Source organism: Prorops nasuta, unplaced genomic scaffold (genome assembly GCF_024137725.1).
Source record: "Prorops nasuta isolate Cenicafe-Biocafe unplaced genomic scaffold, Cenicafe_Pnas_1.2 PNAS00012, whole genome shotgun sequence".
NCBI lineage: Eukaryota > Metazoa > Arthropoda > Insecta > Hymenoptera > Bethylidae > Prorops > Prorops nasuta.
In genome coordinates, this window is record NW_027116809.1 from 1643193 (window position 1) to 1665039 (window position 21847).

General features: G+C 43.7%; 1 protein-coding gene across 1 annotated transcript; it reads right to left on the minus strand.

Annotated features, from left to right (window-relative positions):
* Nucleotides 1–820: 820 nt before the first annotated feature.
* LOC136777813 (E3 SUMO-protein ligase ZBED1-like) lies at nt 821–3540 on the minus strand. The gene is made up of 4 exons (XM_066734403.1): nt 3354–3540; nt 2934–3115; nt 2671–2863; nt 821–2421 (listed from the first exon to the last, which is right to left on the minus strand). The coding sequence occupies exons 1-4, from the start codon at nt 3538–3540 to the stop codon at nt 902–904; spliced, it is 2082 nt and encodes a 693-aa protein (XP_066590500.1). The 3' UTR covers nt 821–901.
* Between the last annotated feature and the right edge of the window lie 18307 nt (nt 3541–21847).

Consider the following 21847-nt stretch of genomic DNA (forward strand, 5'->3'; position numbering starts at 1 on the left):
TACCTCCATCAGACACCATGGCTTGGGGCTCAAGCCCGGGGACAAACATCCAGGCCGCCTTACACCTTCTTCCATCACTGGCATTCCGCATACCTCCGTGGGAGGACGGTGCGTAGACACCGGGATCCGACACGAGCACGACCTTACTGGAATCATCCACACATCCCTTTCGGGCAGTGTCAACACAGAGGCCGTACCCGTGTCCCCTGAAATGGGTGAAATGAGAAAAGTGATGTTATGGGGCCCTCGTCCGGAATCCGTACGACGGCAGATGACACATGAGAATGAAATGAGGCGAGGGTGAGAATACCATTTTGGTTCGCGACTGCTTATTCGTCCGTATGAAACGGCTTATTTCGCAGCTAACCGGCATATCTGCCGGCCGTCCCCCTATCCACCACCCGGGGACGCGCCTGGTAGCGTGGTAAACCGCCCCAGGAGGGTAACACACTTGGCGTCAGGGAGTACTTATATAGGGGCTAAACTAACTTACTTAGTGTCAGGGAGTACTTATATGGGACTAGGGTAGTGATGCTGATATGATCCAATTGTATCGATATTTTGTATCGATATGTATTTTTAGGTACAATTTTGATACAGGTAATATATCGAACTAAAAGTATCGATACTTCTATATATCGATACAGTAACATATATAGTTTGAATATCGCCCATTATGTATGTAGTATGTACGTACAATATTTATTGTAATGAAGTCTATACATTTTAATTGATTGTAAGTAAACTGTAAATAATGAATTTATAAGTGACAAGCAATTTAATAAAGGAAAATTTGTATAAAATTAAGAAATACTTTTATTGTTTCTTTTTATTCTACAGAAATACCCAATAAATAAAGATTCTGAATTATTAAGTGGTGATTTAGACAATTATATTTTAATTACAACAAAAACATCCAATCTTGGATAGATAGTGAACCTAAAAATATTAATTGTTGTAAATGTTCTGCGCTTAAACGATTCCTGCTTTCTGTGATAATTCGACCAGCCTTAGAAAACAATCGTTCACATGGTACAGACGAAGCAACTACTGTCAAATATTTTCGTCCTAATTCACTTAATTTTGAATTATTAGATTTCCAAAATTGTATTGGACATTCCTTAATATCAATAGGAGGCTGGCTTAAGTAAAATCTGAAATCTTCAGGCATTTGGCTTGAATTAAAGGTAGTTCGCTCTTTTGATTTTATTTCATGGATTAAAGCTTCGTGATACGACCAAAAACTGGTATTATTTAAATTAATACTTTGCACATTGACGTTTTCAATTTCTTTTGCAACTTCAATATTTAATATCATATTTATATCACTTATAATGTTAGAGCATGCTGTCTCATTATTGAAATGAATTGATTTAAACCGTGGATCAAGAATTGTAGCCATTGCCAAAATTTTTTCTTCTTCAATGTTTTGAAACCTCAATTCAAATTGTTCTAACAACAATTGCTTCATTTTATTTCCAACTTCAGTAATAGGTATTAATTGACTTAACGTTTCTTTTAAAGTACTCACTATTGGTAACGACTTACTTGCTGTCATGTAAAATTCTCCACTAATGATTTTTGTTGCATCCTTGAAAGGTTTTAATAAGTCTACAAACTCTTTTGCAGTCTGCAATTCTGTTGATGTTATCATCATTGGAGCTGTTGGTAAATTTAGAAGAATTGACGCAATCTTATCTGATAACTCTATAAATCTAATTATCATGTCATGTGCAGAGTTCCATCGAGTATCAATCGACTGTATTAATTTCAAACTTGACACAGCTCTCAAACTATCCATAGCAGCTACAGATTTTTTGAAGAATGTAACGATAGCTTTTATTTTCTTAAATATGACATGCACATCATCACTTTCTATGATTTTTGCAGGAATTAAATTTAAAGTATGTGCAAAACAAGACAACTGTTTATTTACACCAAACACATCCTTGACAGCCTTTTTTATGTTAGCTCCGTTATCGCAGACGACCGTCACAACACTTTCCTGTTTAATTTTCCACTTTTCAGTGACATCTAATAGCCACATTTGAATATTATTGGAGCTATGTCTATCACAAAGTTCTGTTACTCCTATGGTCACAGTTTTGTGCTTATCTTCATGGATAAAATGAGCTGTCAAACCCAAAAAACTCTTAACATTTAGGGGATCTGTCCAAATATCAGTAGTTAACGACATATATTTTGTATTAGACAGAAGCGATTTTATATTACTAGATAAAACTTGATATTTTTCTTCCATTAATCTAGTAATTGTTGCTCTGCATGGAATTTTATACAAAGGTGCTATTGTTTTTACAAATGTTGTAAAACCTTCCTTTTCCACCGTTGAGAAAGACATATTATCTTTAGCAATCATGAACAATAAATTACTGGTTATTTCCAATGCTTTTTTACCTCCATCTAAAATAAGATTAAACTGATATTATTAAATAGTAACTTATATCCATTTAAAATTGTAATTTAACATTTTTCACATTTTAAGACCCCAATTAATAAAACTTATTCTAATGAAGTCAAAACGACAAAAAATTGAGCTATTTTGATATCGTAAGGACTAATTTTATTATATAGAATGTCAACTGGTAAATGAACATCTAAAGCAATACAATAAGAGTCCAAAAATACAGCCAGAATAAACAAATACTTAACCTTGGAATGAAGTTTGATTACGCAATGTTAAATCAATTCTTGGCTGTTTACTTGTAGAGCCTTCTGTTTCTTCCAATGCATAATAAGCTGACAATAATGTTGTAGAAGATGTTGACATGGAAGTAGCAGTGCCAATACTATTTGCACTGTCAGGATCATCCGGGTTACTTGATGGGTCATCATCTTCGAGTACCTATTTTATTTTAGTAAAAAATAGACTATAATGATATAAACTATAAGTGTAGTCCCATAATTAATATTACCAATGCACTTCTTTTCGCACTTGTACAATTTACTCCCATTTTTAAAGTGGGATGAGCTCGTTCCAAGTGGAATCTCATGTTTGTGGTGTTATTGCTTCCCTTTACTTCTTTTTGGCATATTTTGCATTTACCGCCAGTGTTTAATTTTACAAAATATTTCCAAATGTTACTTTTTGTTGGCACTATAATAAAATAATATCAAATAATAAATGATATCAACAAAAATAAGTTTTCATGACAAGGAATGAGAAAAATAAGGTAAAAAGGAAAATATTGCGTACTGGTATATCCAATAGGATGGTATAGGGAAGGGAATGTCTGTAGAAAAAAAAGCTTATATCAACAGCTGAAGAAATTTATAATATCCATTCTGCACAAAATTGCTAAAACTATGCTAAAATATTGTGCATAATTGCTTACCTTTTTGGAGTTTTATTGCCCGCAAAAAAATATGCAGTAAAATAGCTTTTAAAATTACTTTGCCGCATGTATTGAAACGAAAAAGTATTAATATTACGATATATCGCGGAGCAAAGTATCGGTACAAAATATCGAAATATTGACATAAAAGTATCGATATTTCAATATATCGATACAGTATCGACATCACTAGACTAGGGTAACTCACTTGTGGTCAGGGAGTACTTATATAGGAACTAAAGTAACTCACAAGGGGTCAGGGAGTACTTATATGGGACTAGGGTAACTCATTTGGGGACAGGGAGAACTTAAATGGGACTAGGGTAACACACTTGGGATCAGGGTATACTTATAAACGGGCTAGGGTAACTCATTTGGAATCAGGGAGTACTTATATGGGACTAGGGTAACTCACTTGGGGACAGGGAGTACTTATAAAGGGGCTACGGTAACACACTTTGGGTCATGGAGTACTTTTATGGGACTAGGGTAACTCACTTGGGGACATGGAGTAGTTATCAAGGGGCTAGGGTAACTCACTTGGGGTCAGGGAGTTTTTATAAAGGAGCTAGGGTAACTCATTTGGGGTCAGGTAGTACTTATATGGGACTAGGGTAGCTCACTTGGGGACAGGGAGTACTTATATGGGACTAGGGTAACTCACTTGGGGACAGGGAGTACTTATATGCGACTACGGTAACTCACTTGGGGTCAGGGAGTACTTATATGGGACTAGGGTCACACACTTTGGGTCACGGAGTACTTATATGGGACTAGGGTAACACACTTGGCGTCAGGGTTTACTTATAAAGGGGCTAGGGTAACTCACTTGGGATTAGGGAGTACTTATATGGGATTAGGGTAACTCACTTGGGGTCAGGGATTACTTATATTGGAGCTAAAGTAACTCACTTGTGGTCAGGGAGTACTTATATGGGACTAGGGTAACTCATTTGGGGCAGGGAGTACTTATATGGGACTAGGGTGGCTCACTTGGGGTCAGGGAGTACTTATATGGGACTAGCGTAACTCACTTGGGGTCAGGGAGTACTTATAAAGGGGCTATGGTAACTCATTTGGGGTCAGGGAGTACTTATATGGGACTAGGGTACATCACTTGTGGTCAGGGAGTACTTATATAGGAGCTAAAGTAACTCACAAGTGGTCAGGGAGTACTTATATGGGACTAGGGTAAATCACTTGGGGACATGGAGTACTTATAAAGGGGCTAGGGTAACTCACTTGGGGTCAGAGAGTACCTATAAAGGGGCTAGGGTCACAAACTTTGGGTCACGGAGTACTTATATGGGACTAGGGTAAATCACTTGGTGTCAGGGAGTACTTATATGGGACAAGGGTAACACACTTTGGGTCACGGAGTACTTATTTGGGACTAGTGTAACACACTTGGGGTCAGGGAGTACTTATATGGGACTAGGGTAACTCATTTGGGATCAGGGAGTACTTATATGGGACTAGGGTACATCACTTGTGGTCAAGGAGTACTTATATAGGAGCTAAAGTAACTCACAAGGGGTCAGGGAGTACTTATATGGGACTAGGGTAACTCATTTGGGGTCAGGTAGTACTTATATGGGACTAGGGTACATCACTTGTGGTCAGGGAGTACTTATATAGGAGCTAAAGTACCTCACTTGGGGTCAGGGAGTACTTATAAAGGGGCTATGGTAACTCATTTGGGGTCAGGGAGTACTTATATGGGACTAGGGTACATCACTTGTGATCAGGGAGTACTTATATAGGAGCTAAAGTAACTCACAAGGGGTCAGGGAGTACTTATATGGGACTAGGATAACACACTTGGCGTCAGGCAGTACTTATATAGGGGCTAAACTAACTTACTTAGTGTCAGGGAGTACTTATATGGGACTAGGGTAACTCACTTGTGGTCAGGGAGTACTTATATAGGAACTAAAGTAACTCACAAGGGGTCAGGGAGTACTTATATGGGACTAGGGTAACTCACCTGGGGACAGGGAGTACTTATAAAGGGGCTACGGTAACACACTTGGGGTCAGGGAGTACTTATATGGGACTAGGGTACCTCACTTGGGGTCAGGGAGTACTTATATGGGACTAGGGTAACTCATTTGGGGACAGGGAGAACTTAAATGGGACTAGGGTAACACACTTGGGATCAGGGTGTACTTATAAACGGGCTAGGGTAACTCATTTGGAATCAGGGAGTACTTATATGGGACTATGGTAACTCACTTGGGGACAGGGAGTACTTATAAAGGGGCTACGGTAACACACTTTGGGTCATGGAGTACTTTTATGGGACTAGGGTAACTCACTTTGGGACATGGAGTAGTTATAAAAGTGCTAGGGTAACTCACTTGGGGTCAGGGAATACTTATAAAGGGGCTAGGGTAACTCACTTGGGGTCAGGGAGTTTTTATAAAGGAGCTAGGGTAACTCATTTGGGGTCAGGTAGTACTTATATGGGACTAGGGTAGCTCACTTGGGGACAGGGAGTACTTATATGGGACTAGGGTAACTCACTTGGGGTCAGGGAGTACTTATATGGGACTAGGGTCACACACTTTGGGTCACGGAGTACTTATATGGGACTAGGGTAACACACTTGGCGTCAGGGTTTACTTATAAAGGGGCTAGGGTAACTCACTTGGGATTAGGGAGTACTTATATGGGATTAGGGTAACTCACTTTGGGTCACGGAGTACTTATATGGGACTAGGGTAAATCACTTGGTGTCAGGGAGTACTTATATGGGACAAGGGTAACACACTTTGGGTCACGGAGTACTTATTTGGGACTAGGGTACATCACTTGTGGTCAAGGAGTACTTATATAGGAGCTAAAGTAACTCACAAGGGGTCAGGGAGTACTTATATGGGACTAGGGTAACTCATTTGGGGTCAGGTAGTACTTATATGGGACTAGGGTACATCACTTGTGGTCAGGGAGTACTTATATAGGAGCTAAAGTAACTCACTTGGGGTCAGGGAGTACTTATATGGGACTAGGGTAACTCACTTGGGGTCAGAGAGTACTTATAAAGGGGCTAGGGTCACAAACTTTGGGTCACGGAGTACTTATATGGGACTAGGGTAAATCACTTGGTGTCAGGGTGTACTTATATGGGACAAGGGTAACACACTTTGGGTCACGGAGTACTTATTTGGGACTAGTGCAACACACTTGGGGTCAGGGAGTACTTATATGGGACTAGGGTAACTCACTTGGGATCAGGGAGTACTTATATGGGACTAGGGTACATCTTGTGGTCAAGGAGTACTTATATAGGAGCTAAAGTAACTCACAAGGGGTCAGGGAGTACTTATATGGGACTAGGGTAACTCACTTGGGGACATGGAGTACTTATAAAGGGGCTAGGGTAACTCACTTGGGGTCAGAGAGTACTTATAAAGGGGCTAGGGTCACAAACTTTGGGTCACGGAGTACTTATATGGGACTAGGGTAAATCACTTGGTGTCAGGGTGTACTTATATGGGACAAGGGTAACACACTTTGGGTCACGGAGTACTTATTTGGGACTAGTGCAACACACTTGGGGTCAGGGAGTACTTATATGGGACTAGGGTAACTCACTTGGGATCAGGGAGTACTTATATGGGACTAGGGTACATCTTGTGGTCAAGGAGTACTTATATAGGAGCTAAAGTAACTCACAAGGGGTCAGGGAGTACTTATATGGGACTAGGGTAACTCATTTGGGGTCAGGTAGTACTTATATGGGACTAGGGTACATCACTTGTGGTCAGGGAGTACTTATATAGGAGCTAAAGTAACTCACTTGGGGTCAGGGAGTACTTATAAAGGGGCTATGGTAACTCATTTGGGGTCAGGGAGTACTTATATGGGACTAGGGTACATCACTTGTGGTCAGGGAGTACTTATATAGGAGCTAAAGTAACTCACAAGGGGTCAGGGAGTACTTATATGGGACTAGGGTAACACACTTGGCGTCAGGGAGTACTTATATAGGGGCTAAACTAACTTACTTAGTGTCAGGGAGTACTTATATGGGACTAGGGTAACTCACTTGGGGACAGGGAGTACTTATATGGGACTAGGGTAATTCACTTGGGGACATGGAGTACTTATAAAATGGCTAGGGTAACTCACTTGGGGTCAGGGAGTACATATAAAGGGGCTAGGGTAACTCGCTTGGAGTCAGTGAGTACTTATAAGGTACTAGGGTAACACACTTGGGGTCAGGGAGTACTTATAATTGTGCTAGGGTAACTCACTTGGGGTCAGGGATTACTTATATGGGACTAGGGTAACACACTTGGGGTCAGGGAGTACATATAAAGGGGCTAGGGTAACTCGCTTGGAGTCTGGGAGTACTTATAAGGTACTAGGGTAACACACTTGGGGTCAGGGAGTACTTATAAAGGTGCGAGGATAACTCACTTGGGGTCAGGGATTACTTATATGGGAATAGGGTAGCTCACTTGGGGTGAGGGAGTACTTATAGAGGGGCTAGGGTAACTCACTTGGGGTCAGGGAGTACTTATATAGGGGCTAAACTAACTTACTTAGTGTCAGGGAGTACTTATATGGGACTAGGGTAACTCACTTGGGGTCAGGGAGTACTTATATGGGACTAGGGTAACTCACTTGGGGACAGGGAGTACTTATATGGGACTAGGGTAACTCACTTGGGGAGATGGAGTACTTATAAAGGGGCTAGGGTAACTCACTTGGGGTCAGGTAGTACTTATAAAGGGGCTAGGGTCACAAACTTTGGGTCACGGAGTACTTATATGGGACTAGTGTAACACACTTGGGGTCAGGGAGTACTTATATGGGACTAGGGTAACTCACTTGGGATCAGGGAGTACTTATATGGGACTAGGGTACATCATTTGTGGTCAGGGAGTACTTATATAGGAGCTAAAGTAACTCACAAGGGGTCAGGGAGTACTTTTATGGGACTAGGGTAACTCATTTCGGGTCAGGGAGTACTTATATGGGACTAGGGTACCTCACTTGGGGTCAGGGAGTACTTATAGAGGGGCTAGGGTACATCACTTGTGGTCAGGGAGTACTTATATAGAAGCTAAAGTAACTCACAAGGGGTCAGGGAGTACTTATGTGGGACTAGGGTACATCACTTGTGGTCAGGGAGTACTTATATAGAAGCTAAAGTAACTCACAAGGGGTCAGGGAGTACTTATATGGGACTAGGGTAACACACTTGGCGTCAGGGAGTACTTATATAGGGGCTAAACTAACTTACTTAGTGTCAGGGAGTACTTATATGGGACTAGGGTAACTCACTTGGGGACAGGGAGTACTTATATGGGACTAGGGTAATTCACTTGGGGACATGGAGTACTTATAAAATGGCTAGGGTAACTCACTTGGGGTCAGGGAGTACATATAAAGGGGCTAGGGTAACTCGCTTGGAGTCAGGGAGTACTTATAAGGTACTAGGGTAACACACTTGGGGTCAGGGAGTACTTATAAAGGTGCTAGGGTAACTCACTTGGGGTCAGGGAGTTTTTATAAAGGAGCTAGGGTAACTCATTTGGGGTCAGGTAGTACTTATATGGGACTAGGGTAGCTCACTTGGGGACAGGGAGTACTTATATGGGACTAGGGTAACTCACTTGGGGACAGGGAGTACTTATATGCGACTACGGTAACTCACTTGGGGTCAGGGAGTACTTATATGGGACTAGGGTCACACACTTTGGGTCACGGAGTACTTATATGGGACTAGGGTAACACACTTGGCGTCAGGGTTTACTTATAAAGGGGCTAGGGTAACTCACTTGGGATTAGGGAGTACTTATATGGGATTAGGGTAACTCACTTGGGGTCAGGGATTACTTATATTGGAGCTAAAGTAACTCACTTGTGGTCAGGGAGTACTTATATGGGACTAGGGTAACTCATTTGGGGCAGGGAGTACTTATATGGGACTAGGGTGGCTCACTTGGGGTCAGGGAGTACTTATATGGGACTAGCGTAACTCACTTGGGGTCAGGGAGTACTTATAAAGGGGCTATGGTAACTCATTTGGGGTCAGGGAGTACTTATATGGGACTAGGGTACATCACTTGTGGTCAGGGAGTACTTATATAGGAGCTAAAGTAACTCACAAGTGGTCAGGGAGTACTTATATGGGACTAGGGTAAATCACTTGGGGACATGGAGTACTTATAAAGGGGCTAGGGTAACTCACTTGGGGTCAGAGAGTACCTATAAAGGGGCTAGGGTCACAAACTTTGGGTCACGGAGTACTTATATGGGACTAGGGTAAATCACTTGGTGTCAGGGAGTACTTATATGGGACAAGGGTAACACACTTTGGGTCACGGAGTACTTATTTGGGACTAGTGTAACACACTTGGGGTCAGGGAGTACTTATATGGGACTAGGGTAACTCATTTGGGATCAGGGAGTACTTATATGGGACTAGGGTACATCACTTGTGGTCAAGGAGTACTTATATAGGAGCTAAAGTAACTCACAAGGGGTCAGGGAGTACTTATATGGGACTAGGGTAACTCATTTGGGGTCAGGTAGTACTTATATGGGACTAGGGTACATCACTTGTGGTCAGGGAGTACTTATATAGGAGCTAAAGTACCTCACTTGGGGTCAGGGAGTACTTATAAAGGGGCTATGGTAACTCATTTGGGGTCAGGGAGTACTTATATGGGACTAGGGTACATCACTTGTGATCAGGGAGTACTTATATAGGAGCTAAAGTAACTCACAAGGGGTCAGGGAGTACTTATATGGGACTAGGATAACACACTTGGCGTCAGGGAGTACTTATATAGGGGCTAAACTAACTTACTTAGTGTCAGGGAGTACTTATATGGGACTAGGGTAACTCACTTGTGGTCAGGGAGTACTTATATAGGAACTAAAGTAACTCACAAGGGGTCAGGGAGTACTTATATGGGACTAGGGTAACTCACCTGGGGACAGGGAGTACTTATAAAGGGGCTACGGTAACACACTTGGGGTCAGGGAGTACTTATATGGGACTAGGGTACCTCACTTGGGGTCAGGGAGTACTTATATGGGACTAGGGTAACTCATTTGGGGACAGGGAGAACTTAAATGGGACTAGGGTAACACACTTGGGATCAGGGTGTACTTATAAACGGGCTAGGGTAACTCATTTGGAATCAGGGAGTACTTATATGGGACTATGGTAACTCACTTGGGGACAGGGAGTACTTATAAAGGGGCTACGGTAACACACTTTGGGTCATGGAGTACTTTTATGGGACTAGGGTAACTCACTTTGGGACATGGAGTAGTTATAAAAGTGCTAGGGTAACTCACTTGGGGTCAGGGAATACTTATAAAGGGGCTAGGGTAACTCACTTGGGGTCAGGGAGTTTTTATAAAGGAGCTAGGGTAACTCATTTGGGGTCAGGTAGTACTTATATGGGACTAGGGTAGCTCACTTGGGGACAGGGAGTACTTATATGGGACTAGGGTAACTCACTTGGGGTCAGGGAGTACTTATATGGGACTAGGGTCACACACTTTGGGTCACGGAGTACTTATATGGGACTAGGGTAACACACTTGGCGTCAGGGTTTACTTATAAAGGGGCTAGGGTAACTCACTTGGGATTAGGGAGTACTTATATGGGATTAGGGTAACTCACTTTGGGTCACGGAGTACTTATATGGGACTAGGGTAAATCACTTGGTGTCAGGGAGTACTTATATGGGACAAGGGTAACACACTTTGGGTCACGGAGTACTTATTTGGGACTAGGGTACATCACTTGTGGTCAAGGAGTACTTATATAGGAGCTAAAGTAACTCACAAGGGGTCAGGGAGTACTTATATGGGACTAGGGTAACTCATTTGGGGTCAGGTAGTACTTATATGGGACTAGGGTACATCACTTGTGGTCAGGGAGTACTTATATAGGAGCTAAAGTAACTCACTTGGGGTCAGGGAGTACTTATATGGGACTAGGGTAACTCACTTGGGGTCAGAGAGTACTTATAAAGGGGCTAGGGTCACAAACTTTGGGTCACGGAGTACTTATATGGGACTAGGGTAAATCACTTGGTGTCAGGGTGTACTTATATGGGACAAGGGTAACACACTTTGGGTCACGGAGTACTTATTTGGGACTAGTGCAACACACTTGGGGTCAGGGAGTACTTATATGGGACTAGGGTAACTCACTTGGGATCAGGGAGTACTTATATGGGACTAGGGTACATCTTGTGGTCAAGGAGTACTTATATAGGAGCTAAAGTAACTCACAAGGGGTCAGGGAGTACTTATATGGGACTAGGGTAACTCACTTGGGGACATGGAGTACTTATAAAGGGGCTAGGGTAACTCACTTGGGGTCAGAGAGTACTTATAAAGGGGCTAGGGTCACAAACTTTGGGTCACGGAGTACTTATATGGGACTAGGGTAAATCACTTGGTGTCAGGGTGTACTTATATGGGACAAGGGTAACACACTTTGGGTCACGGAGTACTTATTTGGGACTAGTGCAACACACTTGGGGTCAGGGAGTACTTATATGGGACTAGGGTAACTCACTTGGGATCAGGGAGTACTTATATGGGACTAGGGTACATCTTGTGGTCAAGGAGTACTTATATAGGAGCTAAAGTAACTCACAAGGGGTCAGGGAGTACTTATATGGGACTAGGGTAACTCATTTGGGGTCAGGTAGTACTTATATGGGACTAGGGTACATCACTTGTGGTCAGGGAGTACTTATATAGGAGCTAAAGTAACTCACTTGGGGTCAGGGAGTACTTATAAAGGGGCTATGGTAACTCATTTGGGGTCAGGGAGTACTTATATGGGACTAGGGTACATCACTTGTGGTCAGGGAGTACTTATATAGGAGCTAAAGTAACTCACAAGGGGTCAGGGAGTACTTATATGGGACTAGGGTAACACACTTGGCGTCAGGGAGTACTTATATAGGGGCTAAACTAACTTACTTAGTGTCAGGGAGTACTTATATGGGACTAGGGTAACTCACTTGGGGACAGGGAGTACTTATATGGGACTAGGGTAATTCACTTGGGGACATGGAGTACTTATAAAATGGCTAGGGTAACTCACTTGGGGTCAGGGAGTACATATAAAGGGGCTAGGGTAACTCGCTTGGAGTCAGTGAGTACTTATAAGGTACTAGGGTAACACACTTGGGGTCAGGGAGTACTTATAATTGTGCTAGGGTAACTCACTTGGGGTCAGGGATTACTTATATGGGACTAGGGTAACACACTTGGGGTCAGGGAGTACATATAAAGGGGCTAGGGTAACTCGCTTGGAGTCTGGGAGTACTTATAAGGTACTAGGGTAACACACTTGGGGTCAGGGAGTACTTATAAAGGTGCGAGGATAACTCACTTGGGGTCAGGGATTACTTATATGGGAATAGGGTAGCTCACTTGGGGTGAGGGAGTACTTATAGAGGGGCTAGGGTAACTCACTTGGGGTCAGGGAGTACTTATATAGGGGCTAAACTAACTTACTTAGTGTCAGGGAGTACTTATATGGGACTAGGGTAACTCACTTGGGGTCAGGGAGTACTTATATGGGACTAGGGTAACTCACTTGGGGACAGGGAGTACTTATATGGGACTAGGGTAACTCACTTGGGGAGATGGAGTACTTATAAAGGGGCTAGGGTAACTCACTTGGGGTCAGGTAGTACTTATAAAGGGGCTAGGGTCACAAACTTTGGGTCACGGAGTACTTATATGGGACTAGTGTAACACACTTGGGGTCAGGGAGTACTTATATGGGACTAGGGTAACTCACTTGGGATCAGGGAGTACTTATATGGGACTAGGGTACATCATTTGTGGTCAGGGAGTACTTATATAGGAGCTAAAGTAACTCACAAGGGGTCAGGGAGTACTTTTATGGGACTAGGGTAACTCATTTCGGGTCAGGGAGTACTTATATGGGACTAGGGTACCTCACTTGGGGTCAGGGAGTACTTATAGAGGGGCTAGGGTACATCACTTGTGGTCAGGGAGTACTTATATAGAAGCTAAAGTAACTCACAAGGGGTCAGGGAGTACTTATGTGGGACTAGGGTACATCACTTGTGGTCAGGGAGTACTTATATAGAAGCTAAAGTAACTCACAAGGGGTCAGGGAGTACTTATATGGGACTAGGGTAACACACTTGGCGTCAGGGAGTACTTATATAGGGGCTAAACTAACTTACTTAGTGTCAGGGAGTACTTATATGGGACTAGGGTAACTCACTTGGGGACAGGGAGTACTTATATGGGACTAGGGTAATTCACTTGGGGACATGGAGTACTTATAAAATGGCTAGGGTAACTCACTTGGGGTCAGGGAGTACATATAAAGGGGCTAGGGTAACTCGCTTGGAGTCAGGGAGTACTTATAAGGTACTAGGGTAACACACTTGGGGTCAGGGAGTACTTATAAAGGTGCTAGGGTAACTCACTTGGGGTCAGGGAGTTTTTATAAAGGAGCTAGGGTAACTCATTTGGGGTCAGGTAGTACTTATATGGGACTAGGGTAGCTCACTTGGGGACAGGGAGTACTTATATGGGACTAGGGTAACTCACTTGGGGACAGGGAGTACTTATATGCGACTACGGTAACTCACTTGGGGTCAGGGAGTACTTATATGGGACTAGGGTCACACACTTTGGGTCACGGAGTACTTATATGGGACTAGGGTAACACACTTGGCGTCAGGGTTTACTTATAAAGGGGCTAGGGTAACTCACTTGGGATTAGGGAGTACTTATATGGGATTAGGGTAACTCACTTGGGGTCAGGGATTACTTATATTGGAGCTAAAGTAACTCACTTGTGGTCAGGGAGTACTTATATGGGACTAGGGTAACTCATTTGGGGCAGGGAGTACTTATATGGGACTAGGGTGGCTCACTTGGGGTCAGGGAGTACTTATATGGGACTAGCGTAACTCACTTGGGGTCAGGGAGTACTTATAAAGGGGCTATGGTAACTCATTTGGGGTCAGGGAGTACTTATATGGGACTAGGGTACATCACTTGTGGTCAGGGAGTACTTATATAGGAGCTAAAGTAACTCACAAGTGGTCAGGGAGTACTTATATGGGACTAGGGTAAATCACTTGGGGACATGGAGTACTTATAAAGGGGCTAGGGTAACTCACTTGGGGTCAGAGAGTACCTATAAAGGGGCTAGGGTCACAAACTTTGGGTCACGGAGTACTTATATGGGACTAGGGTAAATCACTTGGTGTCAGGGAGTACTTATATGGGACAAGGGTAACACACTTTGGGTCACGGAGTACTTATTTGGGACTAGTGTAACACACTTGGGGTCAGGGAGTACTTATATGGGACTAGGGTAACTCATTTGGGATCAGGGAGTACTTATATGGGACTAGGGTACATCACTTGTGGTCAAGGAGTACTTATATAGGAGCTAAAGTAACTCACAAGGGGTCAGGGAGTACTTATATGGGACTAGGGTAACTCATTTGGGGTCAGGTAGTACTTATATGGGACTAGGGTACATCACTTGTGGTCAGGGAGTACTTATATAGGAGCTAAAGTACCTCACTTGGGGTCAGGGAGTACTTATAAAGGGGCTATGGTAACTCATTTGGGGTCAGGGAGTACTTATATGGGACTAGGGTACATCACTTGTGATCAGGGAGTACTTATATAGGAGCTAAAGTAACTCACAAGGGGTCAGGGAGTACTTATATGGGACTAGGATAACACACTTGGCGTCAGGGAGTACTTATATAGGGGCTAAACTAACTTACTTAGTGTCAGGGAGTACTTATATGGGACTAGGGTAACTCACTTGTGGTCAGGGAGTACTTATATAGGAACTAAAGTAACTCACAAGGGGTCAGGGAGTACTTATATGGGACTAGGGTAACTCACCTGGGGACAGGGAGTACTTATAAAGGGGCTACGGTAACACACTTGGGGTCAGGGAGTACTTATATGGGACTAGGGTACCTCACTTGGGGTCAGGGAGTACTTATATGGGACTAGGGTAACTCATTTGGGGACAGGGAGAACTTAAATGGGACTAGGGTAACACACTTGGGATCAGGGTGTACTTATAAACGGGCTAGGGTAACTCATTTGGAATCAGGGAGTACTTATATGGGACTATGGTAACTCACTTGGGGACAGGGAGTACTTATAAAGGGGCTACGGTAACACACTTTGGGTCATGGAGTACTTTTATGGGACTAGGGTAACTCACTTTGGGACATGGAGTAGTTATAAAAGTGCTAGGGTAACTCACTTGGGGTCAGGGAATACTTATAAAGGGGCTAGGGTAACTCACTTGGGGTCAGGGAGTTTTTATAAAGGAGCTAGGGTAACTCATTTGGGGTCAGGTAGTACTTATATGGGACTAGGGTAGCTCACTTGGGGACAGGGAGTACTTATATGGGACTAGGGTAACTCACTTGGGGTCAGGGAGTACTTATATGGGACTAGGGTCACACACTTTGGGTCACGGAGTACTTATATGGGACTAGGGTAACACACTTGGCGTCAGGGTTTACTTATAAAGGGGCTAGGGTAACTCACTTGGGATTAGGGAGTACTTATATGGGATTAGGGTAACTCACTTTGGGTCACGGAGTACTTATATGGGACTAGGGTAAATCACTTGGTGTCAGGGAGTACTTATATGGGACAAGGGTAACACACTTTGGGTCACGGAGTACTTATTTGGGACTAGGGTACATCACTTGTGGTCAAGGAGTACTTATATAGGAGCTAAAGTAACTCACAAGGGGTCAGGGAGTACTTATATGGGACTAGGGTAACTCATTTGGGGTCAGGTAGTACTTATATGGGACTAGGGTACATCACTTGTGGTCAGGGAGTACTTATATAGGAGCTAAAGTAACTCACTTGGGGTCAGGGAGTACTTATATGGGACTAGGGTAACTCACTTGGGGTCAGAGAGTACTTATAAAGGGGCTAGGGTCACAAACTTTGGGTCACGGAGTACTTATATGGGACTAGGGTAAATCACTTGGTGTCAGGGTGTACTTATATGGGACAAGGGTAACACACTTTGGGTCACGGAGTACTTATTTGGGACTAGTGCAACACACTTGGGGTCAGGGAGTACTTATATGGGACTAGGGTAACTCACTTGGGATCAGGGAGTACTTATATGGGACTAGGGTACATCTTGTGGTCAAGGAGTACTTATATAGGAGCTAAAGTAACTCACAAGGGGTCAGGGAGTACTTATATGGGACTAGGGTAACTCACTTGGGGACATGGAGTACTTATAAAGGGGCTAGGGTAACTCACTTGGGGTCAGAGAGTACTTATAAAGGGGCTAGGGTCACAAACTTTGGGTCACGGAGTACTTATATGGGACTAGGGTAAATCACTTGGTGTCAGGGTGTACTTATATGGGACAAGGGTAACACACTTTGGGTCACGGAGTACTTATTTGGGACTAGTGCAACACACTTGGGGTCAGGGAGTACTTATATGGGACTAGGGTAACTCACTTGGGATCAGGGAGTACTTATATGGGACTAGGGTACATCTTGTGGTCAAGGAGTACTTATATAGGAGCTAAAGTAACTCACAAGGGGTCAGGGAGTACTTATATGGGACTAGGGTAACTCATTTGGGGTCAGGTAGTACTTATATGGGACTAGGGTACATCACTTGTGGTCAGGGAGTACTTATATAGGAGCTAAAGTAACTCACTTGGGGTCAGGGAGTACTTATAAAGGGGCTATGGTAACTCATTTGGGGTCAGGGAGTACTTATATGGGACTAGGGTACATCACTTGTGGTCAGGGAGTACTTATATAGGAGCTAAAGTAACTCACAAGGGGTCAGGGAGTACTTATATGGGACTAGGGTAACACACTTGGCGTCAGGGAGTACTTATATAGGGGCTAAACTAACTTACTTAGTGTCAGGGAGTACTTATATGGGACTAGGGTAACTCACTTGGGGACAGGGAGTACTTATATGGGACTAGGGTAATTCACTTGGGGACATGGAGTACTTATAAAATGGCTAGGGTAACTCACTTGGGGTCAGGGAGTACATATAAAGGGGCTAGGGTAACTCGCTTGGAGTCAGTGAGTACTTATAAGGTACTAGGGTAACACACTTGGGGTCAGGGAGTACTTATAATTGTGCTAGGGTAACTCACTTGGGGTCAGGGATTACTTATATGGGACTAGGGTAACACACTTGGGGTCAGGGAGTACATATAAAGGGGCTAGGGTAACTCGCTTGGAGTCTGGGAGTACTTATAAGGTACTAGGGTAACACACTTGGGGTCAGGGAGTACTTATAAAGGTGCGAGGATAACTCACTTGGGGTCAGGGATTACTTATATGGGAATAGGGTAGCTCACTTGGGGTGAGGGAGTACTTATAGAGGGGCTAGGGTAACTCACTTGGGGTCAGGGAGTACTTATATAGGGGCTAAACTAACTTACTTAGTGTCAGGGAGTACTTATATGGGACTAGGGTAACTCACTTGGGGTCAGGGAGTACTTATATGGGACTAGGGTAACTCACTTGGGGACAGGGAGTACTTATATGGGACTAGGGTAACTCACTTGGGGAGATGGAGTACTTATAAAGGGGCTAGGGTAACTCACTTGGGGTCAGGTAGTACTTATAAAGGGGCTAGGGTCACAAACTTTGGGTCACGGAGTACTTATATGGGACTAGTGTAACACACTTGGGGTCAGGGAGTACTTATATGGGACTAGGGTAACTCACTTGGGATCAGGGAGTACTTATATGGGACTAGGGTACATCATTTGTGGTCAGGGAGTACTTATATAGGAGCTAAAGTAACTCACAAGGGGTCAGGGAGTACTTTTATGGGACTAGGGTAACTCATTTCGGGTCAGGGAGTACTTATATGGGACTAGGGTACCTCACTTGGGGTCAGGGAGTACTTATAGAGGGGCTAGGGTACATCACTTGTGGTCAGGGAGTACTTATATAGAAGCTAAAGTAACTCACAAGGGGTCAGGGAGTACTTATGTGGGACTAGGGTACATCACTTGTGGTCAGGGAGTACTTATATAGATGCTAAAGTAACTCACAAGGGGTCAGGGAGTACTTATATGGGACTAGGGTAACACACTTGGCGTCAGGGAGTACTTATATAGGGGCTAAACTAACTTACTTAGTGTCAGGGAGTACTTATATGGGACTAGGGTAACTCACTTGGGGACAGGGAGTACTTATATGGGACTAGGGTAATTCACTTGGGGACATGGAGTACTTATAAAATGGCTAGGGTAACTCACTTGGGGTCAGGGAGTACATATAAAGGGGCTAGGGTAACTCGCTTGGAGTCAGGGAGTACTTATAAGGTACTAGGGTAACACACTTGGGGTCAGGGAGTACTTATAAAGGTGCTAGGGTAACTCACTTGGGGTCAGGGATTACTTATATGGGACTAGGGTAACACACTTGGGGTCAGGGAGTACATATAAAGGGGCTAGGGTAACTCGCTTGGAGTCTGGGAGTACTTATAAGGTACTAGGGTAACACACTTGGGGTCAGGGAGTACTTATAAAGGTGCGAGGATAACTCACTTGGGGTCAGGGATTACTTATATGGGAATAGGGTAGCTCACTTGGGGTGAGGGAGTACTTATAGAGGGACTAGGGTAACTCACTTGGGATCAAGGAGTACTTATATAGGACTAGGGTAACTCTCTTTGGGTCAGGGTGTACTTATAAAGGGGATAGGGTAACTCATTTGGGGTCAGGGAGTACTTATATGGGACTAGGGTACATCACTTGTGGTCAAGGAGTACTTATATAGGAGCTAAAGTAACTCACAAGGGGTCAGGGAGTACTTATATGGGACTAGGGTAACTCATTTGGGGCAGGGAGTACTTATATGGGACTAGCGTAACTCACTTGGGGTCAGGGAGTACTTATAAAGGGGCTATGGTAACTCATTTGGGGTCAGGGAGTACTTATATGGGACTAGGGTACATCACTTGTGGTCAAGGAGTACTTATATAGGAGCTAATGTAACTCACAAGGGGTCAGGGAGTACTTATATGGGACTAGGGTAACTCATTTGGGGTCAGGTAGTACTTATATGGGACTAGGGTACATCACTTGTTGTCAGGGAGTACTTATATAGGAGCTAAAGTAACTCACTTGGGGTCAGGGAGTACTTATAAAGGGGCTATGGTAACTCATTTGGGGTCAGGGAGTACTTATATGGGACTAGGGTACATCACTTGTGGTCAGGGAGTACTTATATAGGAGCTAAAGTAACTCACAAGGGGTCAGGGAGTACTTATATGGGACTAGGGTAACACACTTGGCGTCAGGGAGTACTCATATAGGGGCTAAACTAACTTACTTAGTGTCAGGGAGTACTTATATGGGACTAGGGTAACTCACTTGTGGTCAGGGAGTACTTATATAGGAGCTAAAGTAACTCACAAGGGGTCAGGGAGTACTTATATGGGACTAGGGTAACTCACCTGGGGACAGGGAGTACTTATAAAGGTGCTAGGGTAACTCACTTGGGGTCAGGGATTACTTATATGGGACTAGGGTAACACACTTGAGGTCAGGGAGTACATATAAAGGGGCTAAGGTAACTCGCTTGGAGTCAGGGAGTACTTATAAGGTACTAGGGTAACACACTTGGGGTCGGGGAGTACTTATATGGGACTAGGGTAACTCATTTGGGATCAGGGAGTACTTATATGGGACTAGGGTACATCACTTGTGGTCAAGGAGTACTTATATAGGAGCTAAAGTAACTCACAAGGGGTCAGGGAGTACTTATATGGGACTAGGGTAACTCATTTGGGGTCAGGTAGTACTTATATGGGACTAGGGTAACTCACTTGTGGTCAGGGAGTACTTATATAGGAACTAAAGTAACTCACAAGGGGTCAGGGAGTACTTATATGGGAATAGGGTAACTCACCTGGGGACAGGGAGTACTTATAAAGGGGCTACGGTAACACACTTGGGGTCAGGGAGTACTTATATGGTACTAGGGTAACTCACTTGGGATCAGGGAGTACTTATATGGGACTAGGGTACATCACTTGTGGTCAGGGAGTACTTATATAGGAGCTAAAGTAACTCACAAGGGGTCAGGGAGTACTTATATGGGACTAGGGTAACACACTTGGCGTCAGGGAGTACTTATATAGGGGCTAAACTAACTTACTTAGTGTCAGGGAGTACTTATATGGGACTAGGGTAACTCACTTGTGGTCAGGGAGTACTTATATAGGAACTAAAGTAACTCACAAGGGGTCAGGGAGTACTTATATGCGACTAGGGTAACTCACCTGGGGACAGGGAGTACTTATAAAGGGGCTACGGTAACACACTTGGGGTCAGGGAGTACTTATATGGGACTAGGGTAACTCACTTGGGATCAGGGAGTACTTATAAAGGGGCTATGGTAACTCATTTGGGGTCAGGGAGTACTTATATGGGACTAGGGTACATCAATTGTGGTCAGGGAGTACTTATATAGGAGCTAAAGTAACTCACAAGGGGTCAGGGAGTACTTATTAGGGACTAGGGTAACACACTTGGCGTCAGGGAGTACTTATATAGGGGCTAAACTAACTTACTTAGTGTCAGGGAGTACTTATATGGGACTAGGGTAACTCACTTGGGGTCAGGGAGTACTTATATGGGACTAGGGTAACTCACTTGTGGACAGGGAGTACTTATATGGGACTAGGGTAACTCACTTGGGGACATGGAGTACTTATAAAGGGGCTAGGGTAACTCACTTGGGGTCAGGTAGTACTTATAAAGGGGCTAGGGTCACAAACTTTGGGTCACGGAGTACTTATATGGGACTAGTGTAACACACTTGGGGTCAGGGAGTACTTATATGGGACTAGGGTAACTCACTTGGGATCAGGGAGTACTTATATGGGACTAGGGTACATTATTTGTGGTCAGGGAGTACTTATATAGGAGCTAAAGTAACTCACAAGGGGTCAGGGAGTACTTATATGGGACTAGGGTAACTCATTTCGGGTCAGGGAGTACTTATATGGGACTAGGGTAACTCACTTGGGGACAGGGAGTACTTATATGGGACTAGGGTAATTCACTTGGGGACATGGAGTACTTATAAAATGGTTAGGGTAACTCACTTGGGGTCAGGGAGTACATATAAAGGGGCTAGGGTAATTCGCTTGGAGTCAGGGAGTACTTATAAGGTACTAGGGTAACACACTTGGGGTGAGGGAGTACTTATATAGGGGCTAAACTAACTCACTTAGTGTCAGGGAGTACTTATATGGGACTAGGGTAACTCACTTGGGGACAGGGAGTACTTATATGGGACTAGGGTAATTCACTTGGGGACATGGAGTACTTATAAAATGGTTAGGGTAACTCACTTGGGGTCAGGGAGTACATATAAAGGGGCTAGGGTAACTCGCTTGGAGTCAGGGAGTACTTATAAGGTACTAGGGTAACACAC

What these genes read in the sequence shown, in the direction of transcription:
- LOC136777813 (XM_066734403.1), bottom strand. Translation starts at nt 3,540, where the DNA reads ATGTCGATACTGTATCGATATATTGAAATATCGATACTTTTATGTCAA. An exon ending in GGCAATAAAACTCCAAAAAG is followed by an intron (nt 3,116 to 3,353) that starts GTAAGCAATTAT and finishes ATTTTATTATAG; the next exon opens with TGCCAACAAAAAGTAACATT. An exon ending in TAATCAAACTTCATTCCAAG is followed by an intron (nt 2,422 to 2,670) that starts GTTAAGTATTTG and finishes ATCTTATTTTAG; the next exon opens with ATGGAGGTAAAAAAGCATTG.